At 47.7% G+C, this 17,593-nt stretch overlaps 1 protein-coding gene across 1 annotated transcript in view; it reads right to left on the reverse strand.

Annotated features, from left to right (window-relative positions):
• Positions 1–13,438, reverse strand: part of LOC111158419 (cysteine rich transmembrane BMP regulator 1) — a 230,387-nt gene extending 216,949 nt beyond the window's left edge. Inside the window, exon 1 of the mRNA XM_022520421.1 lies at positions 12,777–13,438. Within this exon, the coding sequence (XP_022376129.1) occupies positions 12,777–13,098 (322 nt within the window). The 5' untranslated portion in view covers positions 13,099–13,438. The remainder of the gene's footprint in view (positions 1–12,776) is intronic.
• Positions 13,439–17,593: the final 4,155 nt, after the last annotated feature.

Here is a 17,593-nt window from a genome sequence, read left to right on the forward strand (position 1 = left end):
TTCAGACCGTCATTACTGCCCCCCACCCCACCACCATTTTAAAAGTTCTTAAGTTCTCAAGCTAATATGCACCAACCAAGCAGGAAGAAGCCCAAATAAAGACCTATTGATATACCAAAGGAGAGGAGACTAGAACCTAGCTTTTCAGCAAAAGCTCCGGTTCGTAAATGAACACCAGCCACCCCTCAATGGCTATTTCAGACACCACCATTATTAGCGATCCAGAAATCTACCCCGGAAGAACAGATAGGATAAGATCCGGAATTAACTTTGGATATCATCAAAGACAGACAGAAAGAAAGAAAGAAAGAGCAAGTCACAGTACTCCACAGCCCAGAAAGGTTTTCTGTTAAATGAAAAAATGTCTATCCAGTTATTAGTAATCTCAAAGCAGTTTTGCAGACTGGAGGGGGAAAAAAAAACAACACTCTCAGGGAGCAAAAAGCAAAATATCACAGAAAACTAAAAATTAAATAAGTTCACATTGCTAAGGATTGGTGGCTTAGGTAATTGAACTGAAAGTGAGAATCACAGAAGAGATCTACATAATAATTAGCTGCTGAGTTTTCTCCAGTTGCATACTCCCAAATGGAGTATTTAGCATTCAGCAGACTTATTAGCGAATAAATGCCCGACTGGAATTAACTAGCACCTCATTCTGGAAGGCTGCTCTTGGCAAAAATGCAATATCCACAAGGCAGAGCAAGTGATTGCTGGTGTGCACTGCAAGCCAGGCCGAGCGTCCCATTCTTTGGAATAATTCATGTTACATCAGGTTTCAGAGCCACAGGTCCACACCACCCGGACAAGAGGCAAAGGATGGGTGAGGCTTCTAGACCCCCAGAGACAACTTCCCGAGCTTCACAGCTGGCCTGCTCTCGAGACAGTCAGGGTAGGCTTGCCGCCTCACAGACACACAGGGCTCGCAGCACACAGAGGTAATACGGGGGCTGGCGCGGCGGGCAGCACGTCCCTCTGCAGACACTAATCATCCCACCCGCCCGGTGTGAAGCGCCCAAGGGCCACTTGGGCCAGAACCTCGGCCCAGTCCCCAATCCTCATGGGCAAGGACTGCTGTGTTTCTTTAAATCCAGCCTGCTCCTTAAGGAAACTCCCTGGCAAGTGAAAACAGCAGCAAAGGTAAAAGAATGCTGGGAATTTGGCTGCCGCCTGCAGTATTAGGAAGAACAGCAATTACTCAACTCTCTCCTGGTGTCAGAGGCAGAAATGAGCATGTGAATTTGGGCAAGTTTCAGCCTGTCTCTGCTCAAGCTTCTCCCCTTGTGGTATCTGTCACCTACCTTCCTCATGGTCGTCATAATTAACGAAGTCAAGGAGGAAAAGGGACAGAGAGTGAAGGCAGCAGGCCAGCACATTCACAAAAGAGAGGCATAAATTGTGCCCTGACTCCAGGCCGGGCTAATAGTCACCATGGCTTAAAGACTGCCAGCATTTAAAGACGTCAATAACTTCCCGATAACTGTGTTTTGCCCTCTCCACCGCCTCGCCTTTAACAGAACTATGCGAGAACGCTTGATCTCTTCCTGCAAGCCCTTCCGTCGACAGCACTTGGCAGAGAGTCCTGGAGACACGACCACTTCTCCCTTCCGTGGCTCTGCAAATACGAGGTAATATTTGACTCCTGTGCCCCACTTCTAGGTCGTAAAAACATAGATCTTATGACCAGAAGGGCCTTAAGATATCATGGGTTCAGTTCCTCCGCCTTCAGGTAGGCAACTACCTAATTCCCTTTAGACAAAGTAAGGCAATGTCCAGGGACGCGGAGGTTTCATGTGAATTACTGAGCTACGAGGGGACGAAAGCAGATCAGAAGGCACAGCTACTTCGTCTCCCGCATCATGTATATTCTCCAGAGCAGGAATGTTGCGCTCGTTCTCTCCCATTCGTTCTTTTGATTAAAACATGGAAATTCATTTGGTCTTTCATTTTTAGGTCACATACAGTGGTAACAAATTTTCCCAAGATCTGCCTGAAATAGAAGAACTCAGTAGATCTGAAAAACGCACAGAATACTCAGTGTTCCTCAAACCATTTAAACATCCTTCTACGTTGGTTTTCGGAGGCAGAACTACCTACTTATCCCCTTTTCCCCATGCAGAATGTAAATGTCCGTGTCTTCAAGAAAGCAAAGATGCCAACTATGGGAAGGGAGGAAGAAGGGGAGACCACGTGAAGGTTTTCTAGGTTTACACTTGACCAGAGGATGGGATGTTCTGTCTCTGCGGAACCGAGAACACACACCGAGGGTACTGAACGCCTGCATCCCGGACGGACGGTCCCTCACATGTGATGGGTCTGAAGTGGTCCAACTAATCCTTAAGATGAAAAGTCTAGCTCAGGTCAAACTTCCTTAAGGTAGCTTGACCTTATTTTGGCAGGTCTTTTGTAGTCTTAAAAAGAAGTATCACAACTCTCCAGTGTTGAGGTGCCTTTTGTTTTATCACAGCTGGGAACCGTTCTGCTTGTGGCCTTTGGATAAGAACCTAAATAAGTTACCTCTTGTAGACCCAGGACTTTGCAGGCTCCGGTTTCACTCTGCCCTGCCAGAAATTCCTTTCTGTTTTGAATCTGAGATGTCTGTTTATGGTTTTTGTTTTGAAATGCTAAATAAGACAGGCACAATCTCTAGTTACAGCCTATATCCTTTTTTTTTTTTTTTAAACCTTGCTATAGCCAGAGTGGCTTGTTGTTAAGGGCTAAGGACTTCCCTAAAATTTCCAAAGAGCAGACTCTTCAAATTATCTTCTCAGGAATTTGAAATGTAAAATAACACCTTGAAATATAATTAACACTTAATTTTTGTTCTTAAATGTTCGTAAGACAAATGTTCCCAAGTGATCTCAAATTAGGGTGTTATTTTGGATTTGAAAAGCACATACTTAAATAAAACCTTGAAATTTCAAAGTTTATTTCCCCTTGCTTGTAGGTTACATGTTTGAATACCAGCACTCTTGATGAAAGATAGAGGCACAACAATGATAGGTAGTGAAAGAGTTTCTGGAAGAAAATTCAATTTCTACTGTGTGATAATAAGGTTTGGTTGTCAAGAAGAAAATAAAAAACAGTTGTAAACTATTGATTGCAAGGACTGTATCATCAAGTTCTTTCTCCTTGTTCCCTAAGAGCCAGTATAAAGCATTTGCTTTTTGAGTCCTCAGCCCCTATTTACTGGATAAAAATGACACTCATTTGCAGGCATGAAGACAGCGCAGCAGTTCTGTCTTCCTAAAGTGGGGGGGGGCGCACCTATACCAGGAACTAACGAGAGGAGAACTCAGGTATTTTACTGCTAGGTGTTCTTTCCTAGCCTTCCACTGTAGCACAAAGATGCTGCAGAGAAACCACACCGCCAGTCCACAGGAAGGACGGCTGGAACGCCTGGGATCAAGAAAAGCAATGCAGATGTTCTCTGTGCTGCACACCATCTCCTGCTCATTCTTAACCTGCCCCTGTCTTTGAGCCAGCTAGGACAGCAGCTCCTTCCTTCCTTCGGTCCGTCCATCCATCCATAACTGCAGTGATCCCAGCCTTGCTCTGGTGACACTCCCAGGGTCTCACATGTCTCCAGGGATGCCCTGAAACCCACAGAAAACTTCTAACAATAAAAGGAAATTTAGGGTGCCTGGGTGACTGCCTTTGGCTCAGGTCATGATCCTGGAGTCTAGGGATCGAGTCCCACATCAGGCTCCCTGCTCGGAAGGGAGTGTGCCTCTCCTGCTGACTGCTGACCTCTCTCCTCTCATACTCTCTTTCTCTCTCTCTCTCTCTCTCTCAAAATAAATAAATAAACAAATAAATCTTTCAAAAAAGTAAATTTAATATGCTTCCATTAAACCACAAGCCATCAATATTAAGATAGGTCACCTTTAAAAAAAAAAAAAGATAAGTCACCTTTTAAAAAGTCTTAGTTTGAAAACAGCTCACTGGTACTAAGAATTCAAACCACAAAATCAAGTAAATGCCCACATTCTGCGGAAACAGCAAAGAGGCTCAGGACTACAGCAGTAGTGGATGTGAGTATGAAGGAGCTCTGTCACAAAGCCCATTTTCTTTAACTTCTATATAAAGCTAACAAAGAAAAAATGAAAAAGGAAGACAGAATGAAAATGAGAATTAACATTATCTTTTTAAAATCTACTTGGGGGGCACCTGGGTGGCTCAGTGGGTTAAAGCCACTGCCTTCTGCTCAGGTCGTGATCCCGGCCGGGGTCCTGGGATCAAGCCCCACGTCGGGCTCTCTGCTCAGCGGGGAGCCTGCTTCCCTCTCTCTCTGCCTGTCTCTCTGCCTACTTGTGATCTCTGTCTGTCAAAAAAATAAATAAAAAATATTAAAAAAATCAAATAAAATCTACTTGGTACCAGGAATTATACTCTACACACACCAACACATGTTACCTGTGTCATTATACACGTACACGTATCCTCTCCAACCCTCACTTCAACATCCACCTCACAGAAAGCTAACAGTATTGCTTTTTTACAGATGAGGAAACCAAAGCCCAAAACAATGAAGCAAGCTGGTTGTTCACAGTTAAAAAATAAGAACTGAGATCTGAACACAGGTTTGTCAAGTATCAAGACCTTCTTTCCCCCCTAAAATATCCAGCACAGAGGAGTGGGAAGCCGGAAGGAAGAGAGCAGAGAGCACACCCTCCAGACCTGCGTGGTGCCACACCCCCGCTAAGTCCTTCCTGGTAGGTAGAGTCAGAGCCCCTCTTCAGTTGCTCTCCAGATGCTCAGCACTTCCTTCTTGGGGCTCAAGAGCTGTAAGGAACTGTGTTGGATATAACTGTCTCAACTATCTGCCATTAGACCACGGTCTCTGTGAAAGCAGGTCCCGATCTCATTTACTTTGGCTGAAAAATAACTATAGTAGCAGGTAACATTATCAGGTCTCACAGGCCATGCTCTAGCCACGGACTAGTTTTTTGCTCCTTAAAATGTGGTCTCTAGATCAGCAGCTTTGGCATCACCAGGGAGTTTATCAGAAATGCAGAATCTCAGGCCCTACCCAGACCTACTGAATCAGGACCTCCATGCTGAATGAGATCCCCAAGTGATTTGTGTGCATGTTAAAATTTTCGAAGCACAGCGTTACCTCATTTAATCCTCACAACAAACACACACGCTGCCTGTTACTATTTACTAATTGGGAAACTGAGGCTTAGAGAGGCAGCATCATAACCGTGTAGCTCAAAGACGGGACCCACAGCAGCTGCTCGGGAAACAGTTGTGGGTGGAAGGACGGCAGGGAAACAGGTAGGAAGGAAACGACTGACTCAACGTCTGACCTCTAGTTCTGTCTAGTTTGTACCAATATACCAACTGCAGCAGCAGGTGGGACTGGGGCCCCAAAGCAGGAGAGCTGCAGCAGCTCACGCCGCTTCCTTAGCTCGAGTCGGGTCAAATCCTGTGGTGACCGGCACGTGACCACTCCAGGAGCTAGGGCCGAACTCTTCCCTCAGAATGTAACGTGAAGGAAAACACACAGTACCAACTACAGTGAGGTTAGGTGCCTTCCTCTTCCCCAAACGAAATATTCGCCCACAAATAAATGGTTACATTTACAACTCCTACGATGTAATGCAAAAATTTTCAGGTTCCTCCTTCTTTATGTTTACCCCAAATATACAAATTATTTAGACAATGTTTAACAAATGGGCATCTGAAGAAAGGCAGCAAATAGCTTCAGAGGCCCTTAAGTAAGTTTTTTACTCAATGCACTTATGGTTTTGGGGGAGAAGAGAGGAGGGGACCGGAACCAAATAATTTGCTCCTTTTCTAAGAGCCTGAACTCCTTAACTACTGATGCTCACTACTCAGATAGATGAGGATTAAGCAGAACAACATAACGCACCCATGTCAAGTTGGTTTACTTATGCTCCTTACTCCCTCGTTGTTCTTGTTCATCACCTGCCAGTCACTCTTCCAAGGGCTTCATAGCAATTCATTCACTGAATCCTTACAGCAACCCTACTGTTAACGCCACTACACAACACAGACAGAAAACTGAGATGCACAGAAACAGATGCAGAGATTTGACCTCAGAAACCAAGTTTCCACCCATGACACTCTTTTATCAAGGTGTGAGCCTTTTGCATGGGGGAATTAACTGGGGCTGGGGAAGGGAGGTAAGGAATTGAAATCTGTTTTGTAAAAGAAAAAAAAGATCTTTTAACTTTTTTTTTTTTTCACATGGACCCAAAATGAACACTTAGAAGTGTTAACTCTGTGGGCTTTTTTTTTTAGAGGGAGAGAGAGCAAGCACAGGCAGACAGAATGGCAGGTAGAGGCAGAGGGAGAAGCAGGCTCCCTGATGAGCAAGGAGCCCGATGTGGGACTCGATCCCAGGACGCTGGGATCATGACCTGAGCCGAAGGCAGCTGCTTAACCAACTGAGCCACCCAGGCGTCCCCTCTGTGGGCTTTCTTAAATTTACATCTATTCAACTACTCCTCTAGCCAGAAGACTGAGGAGGTCTTGTCGAAGCACTGAGGTTTTTCGTAATTTGACCAGGCTAACTGGCCAAGACAAGCAGCAGAAGAGTGGGTGAGATGGGAAGATGCTTGATATAAAGGGACACCTCTCAGCTCACTGCCCACGTTCATCTGCCTAGTGGAACAAGCTAGAACAAGGAGAAAAATCACCCTGGAAAGGAAACTTGCCATTCTGAACCACAGCTAGTAAAGCATTAAGAATGCAGCCTCATTCTCAGATGTTGGGAAACACTCTGATGTATGTTGCATAGGCTCTAAGAAGAATGGGTAGGATCTCATCCCCCAGCAAAAAGAGCTCCTATCATACTTTTACGCCTAGTTTGAATTCAAATTCTCCTTTTCAGCTTTGCCACCAGAGCCTGAAAAGATCATCTCAGATCCTGGGATTCCTAGAATAAATTTTAACCACTTATTTCACTCACCAACTAATCACACACACACTTGCAAAATCATTTCTACTTGGCTTGAACTTGTATTATTATGTAGACCCTTTAAGGTCTTGCTACCTTATTCTTTATTGAGATGAAAAAATTGTAGAGGAGGGGCAACTAGGTGGCTCAGGTCATGATCCCAGAGTCCTGGGATCCAGCCCTGGGTGGTCCCGCTCCCTGAGAACTGCTTCTCCCTCTCCCTCTGCCATTCCCCCCACCTGTGTTCTCTGGTTCACTCTCTCTGTCAAATAAATAAAATCTTTTAAAGGGGGAGGGGACAGGGAGAGGAGGGGAGAAAGAGGAGGGAAGGAAGGAATGGAAGGAGGGAGGAAGGGAAGGAAGGAGTGTAGGGGGTAGGGAACATATCTGAGAGGTCCCCAAGCTCCCCAGCTTCCCTCTGCCTCAGCAGAAGGCCTGGTACAAAGTAGGAAATTGATGAATGAGTGATTGATTTCTGTGCAAAGACAAGTCAGATCTCTAAAAATTCAGCTTTGGAGAACACAACCTCTGGAAAGGAAGGCTCTCAGTTTGTTACTCATGCATGCTGGGCTAGTCCAGTTTCCTCTTTGAATAATTAATTGAGCTGTACTGGGGTGTCTCTAAAATCTTGATAGTGCATATGCCACACATGGTACACAGTGTCACCGGAACCTGCTTCACCAAACAGCCCTGACCTTCCGTCCATCTCACCATGGCTTACCCACCCGCTAAAGCAGCACTGCCATCCTGCCACGTTACTGCCATCCTGCCATGTTACTGCCATCCTGCCACGTTACTGCCGTCGCCTGAAAGATGTTAAACACACCCACGTTTTTGTTTTTTTTTCCAAGAATTTCACAATTAATGTCTGGAATGTGTTTTGGATTATTCGTCAAAAGATGACACAGTTGCCCTAAGATGAATTCAATATTTTTCCTTTCTCCCATTTGTCATTCTTTGGTCCTCCCACTCCCTTATCTTTTTAGGGTCATCTACTTACTCCTCCCATAATGCCTGTCCCCTGCACCCCCAAGCCGTTCCCTTGTTTATCCAAGTCATCAGCTCTAACCAAGCCACATAAAACGCAGAAACTTGCGCAACTTCACTAAATACCTCCTACTGCTCGATGCAATGCTCACAGCTTAAGGGGTCTTCAGACAGTTTTCTTCCTCAATTACCCTGTTCACCACTGCCTTGCCAACATTCTTGCATGTGGGTTCTCCTGGTCACTGTTGGGCATGAATTAATGGCAGCAAATATCTCTAGACGTGCTATTTTTGCCTTTCTGGTACTATGCAATTCATCTGCCCTTTGCCAAGTGTTTTATGTGACCGGATTCCTGAATAACAGTGAGGATTCTGTAAGCGTGAGAGTCAAAGTGAAGGTCACCAAGTCCTGTCATTTGTATGTGTGCAGTGAACAGTCTCTCCATATTCTGTCAATATTTACTTCTGGGAGGAACTAATTATTTCCTTGTTTACTTGCATTGGTTTCTCTTCCCATACCCTAGTACCATAATTGTATAGGCCCTCTGCTGGCCTTTCTTTTTAAGAGCTCACTCCACCTGAAGACTTTTGAGATGGAAAGCAAAACACATTCCTCAAAAACAAGGAGTCCTGGGTGTTTCAAGTTTTCAAATGCTAATAAAGGAGTTCTAACTTTGCCCCTCCCCTTTTTTTAATTAGTAAATTTAAAATCCATGGACTCTCGACTCCAAGTCCTACATTTCAGAGCAAAGAGAGGAGATCCGTGTGGCTTGTGCATTAACCAAATGGTTTGGTTTGGGAAACAAACCTGCCTCCTGAGCAGCCTGACCTCAGATCCTCCGTAAATTCTTTTCCAAGGAGCCATCATCTCCAACCCCAACACATTCTTCCAGGGTTTTGGGGAAAAACAAAGCAAAGCAAAACAAAACAAAAAACCCTATAACTTTCTAAAGGCAGCAGATCCGGCAAACAACAGGAGCTGTAAGCAGCCACCACATAACCTGGGTGGTTCTCCTCCTCACTGCCCCCGTGAAAACTCGGTGGAAGGAGAAGTTCAAACGCCTGGGAGAAATGAAAGGACTGTGTTTTGAAGGAGATAGTTTGGGAGATGCCATGGTTAAAAAAAAACACGGCAAGCTCCATAAAGACGAAGCTACTGCGTAAATACGCACTAGGGAAACAAAAGCTGGTACTTACCTAACGACAGCAAACACTTGGCTCTAGCACAGCCGGGTTCTCGGGGCCGAGCCACGCAGTTAGGTCTGCCAGCTTTCACGTCACTCTGTCCTCACAAACTGTCAAACCCAAGCCAGCATGTGCTCTTTTACTATGCAGAGAGAGAAGGCTGCCCATGTTCTCCCCACCTTGCCCCCATGCCTCACAACAGAAGCACAACGTACTATTCCTCCTAAGAGGGAAAACGGTCCTCACCCCCATGGCAAAATAGAAGCCTCATGGTACCATCAAAACATTCTTCCTAGAAAATCCCGCTGTGGTCATTTTCCACAACTGTCTCTGATCTCCCATCCAGTCTTCTTCCTCAGGAGTTCAGAATTCAAACTTGTTTCTCTGGCTTTTAGGCGATTTACCTGGAGGCAGGCAGCCCAGCCAAGGGAGAGGCCACTTAGGAAATCAGAAACGGCCACAGGGACTAACCCAAAGAGTGGAAACAGTAAAGACTTGTGCTCCCCCCTGGGGGGCCAGAAAGCACTTTTTAGACTGCAAGAGAGAACAGAAAAAAACTTTAGGTACTTGGCTCTATGGTTGATTTTTAAAATGCACTTAAACCAAAAACACGTTAAAAAAAAAAAAAAGGTATGATTTGGTTGATAACCATCTAAACAACGCCAAAATACCGAGTGTACATGTCACATGACTCATAAGGCATGACTCTTCATATTATTTAATCTTTCAGATAATTTTTTTCCTCACTATTCTTTCTATGGAGAAGGCTGTTCATCCATTCACTCAATGTACATTTACTGAGAGCCTACTATGGGCTGGCGTGCCTTAAAACTTAAGACAGTGAGCCACAGGTTGGAAGGGGTCCATCTTTGCTTCTGATTTACCTAACTCATTATGTGAACCACAGTTAAAAAACATGATTTTTTTTTTTTTCACCACAAAGCCAGAATGGAGAGTTAACACAAGTAAGAACTACTGCAATTTGGCAAACTGAACTGTAACTGGTATTTATGTCCTCGAAAGCCGGTAGATTAGTCATGATAATATTTCTTTAACATGCAATATGATTTCTCAGTGAATTAAGTAAGTTTTCAAAACAGTTTTCATTAACAGATACAACCAGTAGGGGTCATTTTAGTGCAAAAATTGCAACGAAAGAGACTTCAACATGAATAAAATATATCAGTTCCTATTCACGTCAGTTACAATAATCGTGCTTCAGTGTGTGAATTTCTGGATAAAATGGAAACTGAGGGAAAGACTAGCCGTTGAGAAATATCTTGCAAACGAACAAAAAAGAGGCCCTTCTAGGTAATTACTGACATTGAAAGACTCCTCTAATTTTTATAAAAAGAAAAAAAAGGTTATTTATCCTACGTTTCCCCTAAATTCTGTAGTAAAGTGAAAATACTTGAAATTTTAGACCATTGACTGTATCTGTGTAAATCCAAACACCGCATCATGCCAGGTAGCCCTGTTCTTACTTTGGTTTAATGGATTTAGAATACAACTTGACTGCTGCTTTTAGAATTCTATAAAGATTAGACAAAAAAAAAAAAAAAAAAAATGCTGGGCGCCCAGTTTTGGCAATTGCAAACAGTCTTGCTAAATGAAAAGTGTTGCTAGAGACGGCAAATTGAGATATAATCACCGAAACAAGTACTTCCAAGGATCTTTGAGGCTAACACCAAGTGCATGGGGTGTTACCAGAAGAAATCAAACTAAGACGGATGCTATCATTTCAGAGGAATGAAAAGCTCACCGACAAACTGCCAGAGTAACTCTATACTGTGATGCCGGAAGACTGGTGCCAAAACACTCGATTACGGTGTATGTTCCCCCAGCTCCACATTTCCTTCACCAGAACCATAAATACAAAAACAAGGGTTAAAATCGTTAAAACCTCCAAGAGTCCTTCTCAGAGCCTAGCAGTTTCCATTGCAGTTGGCCTTGTTTCATGCTGCTTGTTCTTTTCAGATTTATGGGAGGCTGGCTTAAGTAAATCATACACTCCAAGTAGTAAGGTTCAAAGATGCATCTTCTAGTCCAACTCATTCAGAATTCCCCAAATCAAACACATAAAATTGTATCAGAAGTTAATCTCCTGGCCATTTTTTTTCCTTATGTGAGAAATAAAAACACATGTTTTAACACGGAACTTAACACCAGTTCAGAGGCTTTTGTGTTTCAGGCAAATCAACTCTTTTCATCCAATGTCCTAAGGGTGCAGCAGTGCAGGGCCCCTTCCCTCTGAGTTCCCTTCACTCCATACTGCCCACTAGCTTCCAAACCAGAAAAGCCTCCTTGATTTTCCAGAACTGTCCAAACTCTAAAAACTACAGGTATAAATAAATGTGCATGTATTTAAAGAAAACCATAGAACTGAAATCTTTTAATAGACCCATTTTACCCCTAAGATTGCCACCTTCTTTTTCAGTACCTTGGCACGATAAATAAACACAGACACACAGAAGGATGCCTCAGAAGAAACCCTTCCCCGGTGTCCTGGGTCTGGCGGTGAGTAGTAAGGAACGGACCAGGTCAGGGGGCACCTGTCCCTTCTCCTCGCCGCTCCTCCAGAAGTAAGGCAGCTGCTCTGCACCAGGACGCCCCGGAACAGTATGGTCACCCCAACGTCAGCCGGAGCAGGGATCCCGCTTTTAACTGGTGCTCACCGAGTCCTGCCCATTAACCAAATAAAAAGAACTCACTGCCTCTCCCTAGTCCCCAAAGCAGACCAAGCACCCGGAGGGCGAGGCAGGAGGGCAGGGCTCAGGGCCGACCCCCGCTCACAGGGTCCACCCAACGAGGGCAGGCTCACTACTCTAACCGCTTTCCCCCTTGGTCAGTGTCCACACCGAGGTGCACCATGCTTCGTGGAGAAAACAGCAGAACAGCCCTCGCTGTCAAACAGAAGGAACCGGCAACACGATGGGAAACACGCGGATATCGGATCTTAAGCAGCAGCCACGAATAGTCAGCAACAACTTTTCACTCCTAGGTGCAACACCCCGCACCCCTCCCCGTCCCCATTCAGAAGAGAAAGCCTTTGACTGTTTTCAATAGGCAAATAAATGAGTAACCACCGTATGTAACTTCCCCTGGGCTGACATATTCCGGAGCTGAAACTGATTTACACGCGAAAGAGGAGGAAGGCGGTGAAGGAAGAGCGCAAGGAAAAAATAATAAAAGAGTCACACAGGGAGTGTGAGCTGAAGACACGTCTCCTCGCCAACAGAAAAGGGACTTTCGACAGCGGTGTGCAGCACTCGGTAGCACACTGCGCTAGTGCGGGGAGGGCGGCAGGGGCCGGACTCCCCGAGGGGCTCGCGACAGCCTCCGCAGTGACCCTGCCCGCGACGCCCCCACTTCGGGGAGCGAGACCCGCCCCCCGCCCCACCCCCCGGCAGTCCCAGCCAGAACAGCCACACGTGTGCGGGTCTCTGCGCGGCCACCCCCCCCCGCCCATCCCCACCCACGAAATCCACCCTCGCCCGAGGCCGGCCGGCCGGCCCAGCGGCCGGGGAAGCGGACGAGCGGGAATCAGGGGACCCTGGGGCCCTCTCCCGGGGGCGGAGGCCCCCTCCTCCCGCGGAGCCCTCGCTCCTCGGCAAAGTCTCGGCCAAACTTTGTTAGGCGCAGCCAGGTTGGGGGGGGGGCGCGGCAGGCGGCCGTACCTTCGCATACGCCCACTTCGTACTCGGTGATGGAGTCGCCATTGAGCGGGGGGCGGATGACACAGCGCAGCCCCCGGTCGCAGGCTCCGTGGAGCCCGTAGGCGCCGCCGCAGCTCTCGTTCCTCTGGCGGGCGCACATGTAGCAGCAGCCGCAGACGCCCTGCACGATGCTCCCGGGGCAGCTCCTGGGCTCTTCGCACTTGGACTCGTCGCAGGGCAGGCAGACCAGCGCCCGGGTGCCGGAGCGCGCCAGCAGCAGCAGCAGCCAGACCAGGAGGTGCCCGCAGCCGGCCAGCCCCCTGCCCCCCGCCACCAAGTACATCCTCCTGCGCCGCCGCCGCCGCCTCCTCGCAGCCGGGCCGGGAGCGGGGCGGGCGTCCTCCCCTGCGCGGGGCACACGCGCCGCCGCCGCCGCACCCGCAGCCCGCGGTCCTCGCCGCCCCCCTCGGGGCCTCCGGGGCGCGCCTCCCCTCGCGGGGCGAGGCCCCCGCCCCCCGCTGCGGGCCGCGCCGACCCCGAGCCCACTAGCGTTGGCGCCAGCGGTGGCTTCCCCTCCTCCTCCTCCTCCCGGGAGGGAGGGGGAAAAAAGAAAAAAAGTTTCCTCCCGGCAGCTCCGGTTCAACCCAAACTTCTGGCGGCGGCGGCGGCGGCGCTGGGCTCCAACCCCGGCTGGCGGCGCCTCCTCCCTCTCCTCCTCCGCGTCGGCCGGCCCCGCGGCGGTGGTGGCGGCGGCGCAGCCTCCGGGCCGGTCCCCGCCTCCCGAGCCGCCGAGTGGGCGCGGTGGCGCAGCAGAAGGTCCGCGGCGTCCGCTCCGCGCGCCCCGCTCCCCTCACTCCTGCGCGGCTCCTCCGGACGCTTGTTTATGGCTCGAGCCTCCGCCGCTCGGGCTGCGCCCTCCCCCATCCTACCTCATCCCCCAGACCTCGCCCCCCCCCCCCCCGCGCCGCGCGCCGCTCATTGGCTGCCCCCCCACCCCTCCCGGCCCGGCCGGCCCCCTCCCCCCTCCTCCGCCCCCGCGGGCGGCCGGGCCCTTCCTCCCTCACACGCCTCCTCCTCCTCTCCTCCTCTTCCTCCTCCCCCTCCGGCTCCTCGGGCTGGAACCCGGCGCGCCGAGCCGGCCCTGCGGCCGAGCCTTAGCGCGCCTCCCTCGCCCGAGCTCCGCCGGCGCGCTGCGGCTCGGGCTGGGGGCGCACACGGCTGGCAGCGAGAGGCGCGGTGTCCCGAGCGCCCGGCGGCACCTCGGCCACCGAGGCTGTGGCCTGGGCGCCCCGAGGGCGAGCCGGCTGGCCCTCCTCCTGAGCCGGTTTTGGGTTCGGAGAGCGGCGGGGACCGCGGAAGCTCGCTGGCGAGGGGGTGGCTGCAGCCTTGGCTGGGGCACCCGCCGGATCGAGAGGGAAGCGAACGCACGGAAACCTCCGCAAATGGATGAGAATCCATCTTCCACTCGAGCTGGGGCTAGACTTTGTGAAAGATATTATGTAATGGAGTCTCGGGAAGCTCGAGACGCCTCCAGCGAAGCTGCTGGTGAATTAATTAAGTGCTTTAAACGGTCTAGGTAAATATTCCGCAGGGGGTGGGGAGGACGGTCGAGGGCTGCTGTAGCTCGAGTTGAATTTTAACTGTCCGCATCCTGTGTGTTGGGTCGCTCTGCCGTCTGTGCCCAGGCGCTATGTTATGGGAGGGGGTGAATGGAAAGTAGCAGAGCTGAATTTCTCTCCCTTGAGTAAGGCCAAATACTGGATTACTACAAGTCTTGACGTGATTGGACCCGTGTATCTCATGCATCATTAATGTCATCTGACATTGCCCTGTTCTTTCCCAAGCTCCTGTCCAGAAGTGGTGGGTTTTCTTTCTTTCTTTTTCGGTTTACTTATTTATTGTTAATGTATTAATAAAGAAGATGTGTGGCAAATGTTATTTGTGAAAACCCTGGTGAAGAAGTAACTGAAGTGATGCAAAATGCGTTGTGTGGAGATTGTTTCCCTTCTGTGACTGTCAGAAGACGTTCTGGAAATGACAGGCTCTGTAATGACCCACCATTCACAGCGTATGTGCCAAGGTCAATAAAATCAGTGAATTAACAAAAAGTGACTTGCACCCGTGTGAGGGGGAAACAAAACAAAACAAAACAACATCAGGTCCTGTGGCAGGTGTGAGGTAGGAATAGGCAGCAGACCTTCTGATCCAGAATAGTCTGGCTCCGGAAAGGTGGCAGCCAAGTGGATCCTGAAAATCGTGACTAATGAACCAAAAGTTAATAGCAAAGCAGTGTAAGGAGAAAGAAACAAAGATGCCTTTGAAATCCTCTGTTTTCGGAACAAATTTATACTTATCATAAATATTTTGGATTTAACCTCTCCGGTTCTGAACCAAAGAGCCAGAGTTAACCAGTGGAATATTCCCCAGTCACTGGCATCAGAAAACTAAACGGTTCTTCAAACCTATTTCTTTGTCCTGAGGAGGGAAAGAGACTCATTAACTATTATCAGTGGGTGATAGAAAAAGATGTTCAATAGTAGACAGGGGAAATGAGCATCCCATTTTCTAGAAGGATCTAAAGAGCTGTTGGGATGACCAGTTTCCAAAGGTGTTGTAAAGACAATTCCTATAGTTGTGTAGGTCAGGTTAAAAAGACCCTAAGGTCTGCAATTAGAACTGTTAGTGAAACCATTTGAAATATGCTCGATTTTCTATTAGCAGAATTCAAGAAAGATAAAAATACACCACACTGTTAAACCTGATTGTTGCTCGTACCGCAACAAGGCACCAGCACTTCACTGTGGGATTTGCCAACAGACTGTCATCGTCGCGCTGTGTTAAAAGGTCTTTGCCACGCTTGCAGAGACGTTATCTATATTTCTGTTCAAATCCAAGTATAAAGACATTATTAAAATGTAGCAGATAACACTGTAGGACTCAACGGGAAAAGCCAAGGTCGGGTGATGGAAAAAAAAAAAGGCAAGAGTGAGAAAGCCACTGCTAATTGAAAGAAGGATGATTATTCTCAAGGTCCTGCGTGTGTGTGTGTGTGTGTGTGTGTGTGTGTGTGTGTGTTTAAGACAGTTTATTAAAGGGTAGGGAAAGCTAGAGATTGAACACAGGCAAGCGACAATATGGAAGTCTGGGATTCTGGTGGAAGGTAGACAAACACAAAGTGATAAGGGCTGACTTCTCATGGGGAATTCAAGAAACCTTAGAAAGGACTGGAGAGATTCTTAAGACTAAGATGGGTATATCAGTTTAGAAAATTCAAGTTATATGGGGTCCTATGCCATAGAATTCATACAGAAGCAAAGGAGAAAACAGGAAGAGTTACATGAAGCTTGTATCTAGTAGTAAATAAGAACCAAGCAAGGGCCTGGCACCTTATCTGAAACCAGCATGTGAACTAGGAGCTCAGTTGTGAAATAGCAGTTTCTTCCCTGGGATCCAGGAGGGACTCTTAGGTGGCCAGAAGCCAAGGCTGAGATTGAGGCTCAAACACAAAAGGTTTCCCTCATCTTTAGAGACCAGAGTAAAGATACAGAAGAAAGGATGGGTGGGCCCAACATGGTGACAATTAGGGGCCAAAGAATAACATAGACCCTGGGAGGCATATACAGATGAAAGAGAGTCATACAAGGAATATGGTCTAATGCCTCCTCTTCTGGGAAGTGTCTTGGGCTTATTCTCTGATCTATAACATTTTGTAACTACCTCTGCTTGTAGCATTTATCATGGTATAGTATAAAACTTTCTCTAAATAGGTCTGGCCTCCATTAAATTGGGAGGTGGGGCAGTGCATGACCTATAAGAATGTATGCATGCTTGAATGAGTTGATAAAGAGAAGGAAGAATTATAGGCAAAAAGATATATGCACATTCTTGTCCTCAGCCCTTCTGTCTTGGTTTTAGTAAACGCCTCTAAAATAAGCCTTTGAAAGGGTGGTTGGACACAAAGGAGTCTTCCAAATTGGGGAGGTAGTGCACAAAACCAAATCCCACGGGTCTAAAAGGAAAGGGAGTTAGACTATACTTCAGATGGAGGTCTGGAAGCAGAGACAGTCCGCCCTCTATTGGCCGTCGGGGGGGTTGGATGGGAGGGGTTTGCTCAATTGTTAAAAATATCTAAAAATCCAGCTGGGGACCTAGCAGAAAGTGGAAATAAGAGAGCAATAGACAGACCACTGATATTAGAGCCCTCCTGCTTGGTACGGTGCCTAGTTCAATCTCTCCACTCTAGTCACACTCTGGGACGTTTGTGTTTTCCTGAAACAAAAGGAAAAATGTAGGAGTTGTCTTTTGAGTCTGAAAAACACACTCTTAGAACTGAATTGCACCAGAGAAAAAGTCTCATTGTTTTCTAAAGATGTTGCATACATAGTAGAAAGATCTATAAAGAAACCAGGACAAGAAACCTGCTCCTTTCCCCTGCTCCTCCCACAGCTCTCGCCGACCTCAGCTGGGCTGACCTTGGGCTCGGGCCCCTTCAGTGGCAGAGAAACCCCTGGTTTGGGGGCTCAGCCATCAGATCTTGGCTTTGGATCTGGTACTTGGGCTAGGTTATCACCACCTAGTAGCTAATTTTACCAAGGGAGTTCCTGTCTTATCTACCCTGCCTGTGTATGGCAGCAGCTCTGGAGGAATTAGAACTCCGGTAAGCATGTGCACAACACAGGTTCTCCTCTCTCGTTGTTTACACACATTTGAACAAGGTATTTATCCTATCTGAATCGGTTTCTCCCTTTTAAAATGGAGGCAAATTTGAATACCAACCTCACAGGGTACAGTATGGACAAAAATGATCATTCTCCTTTTATATTGTTATTTTTACTTTT

Source organism: Enhydra lutris, unplaced genomic scaffold (assembly GCF_002288905.1).
Source record: "Enhydra lutris kenyoni isolate GAN:26980312 unplaced genomic scaffold, ASM228890v2 scaffoldscaffold59, whole genome shotgun sequence".
Classification (NCBI taxonomy): domain Eukaryota; kingdom Metazoa; phylum Chordata; class Mammalia; order Carnivora; family Mustelidae; genus Enhydra; species Enhydra lutris.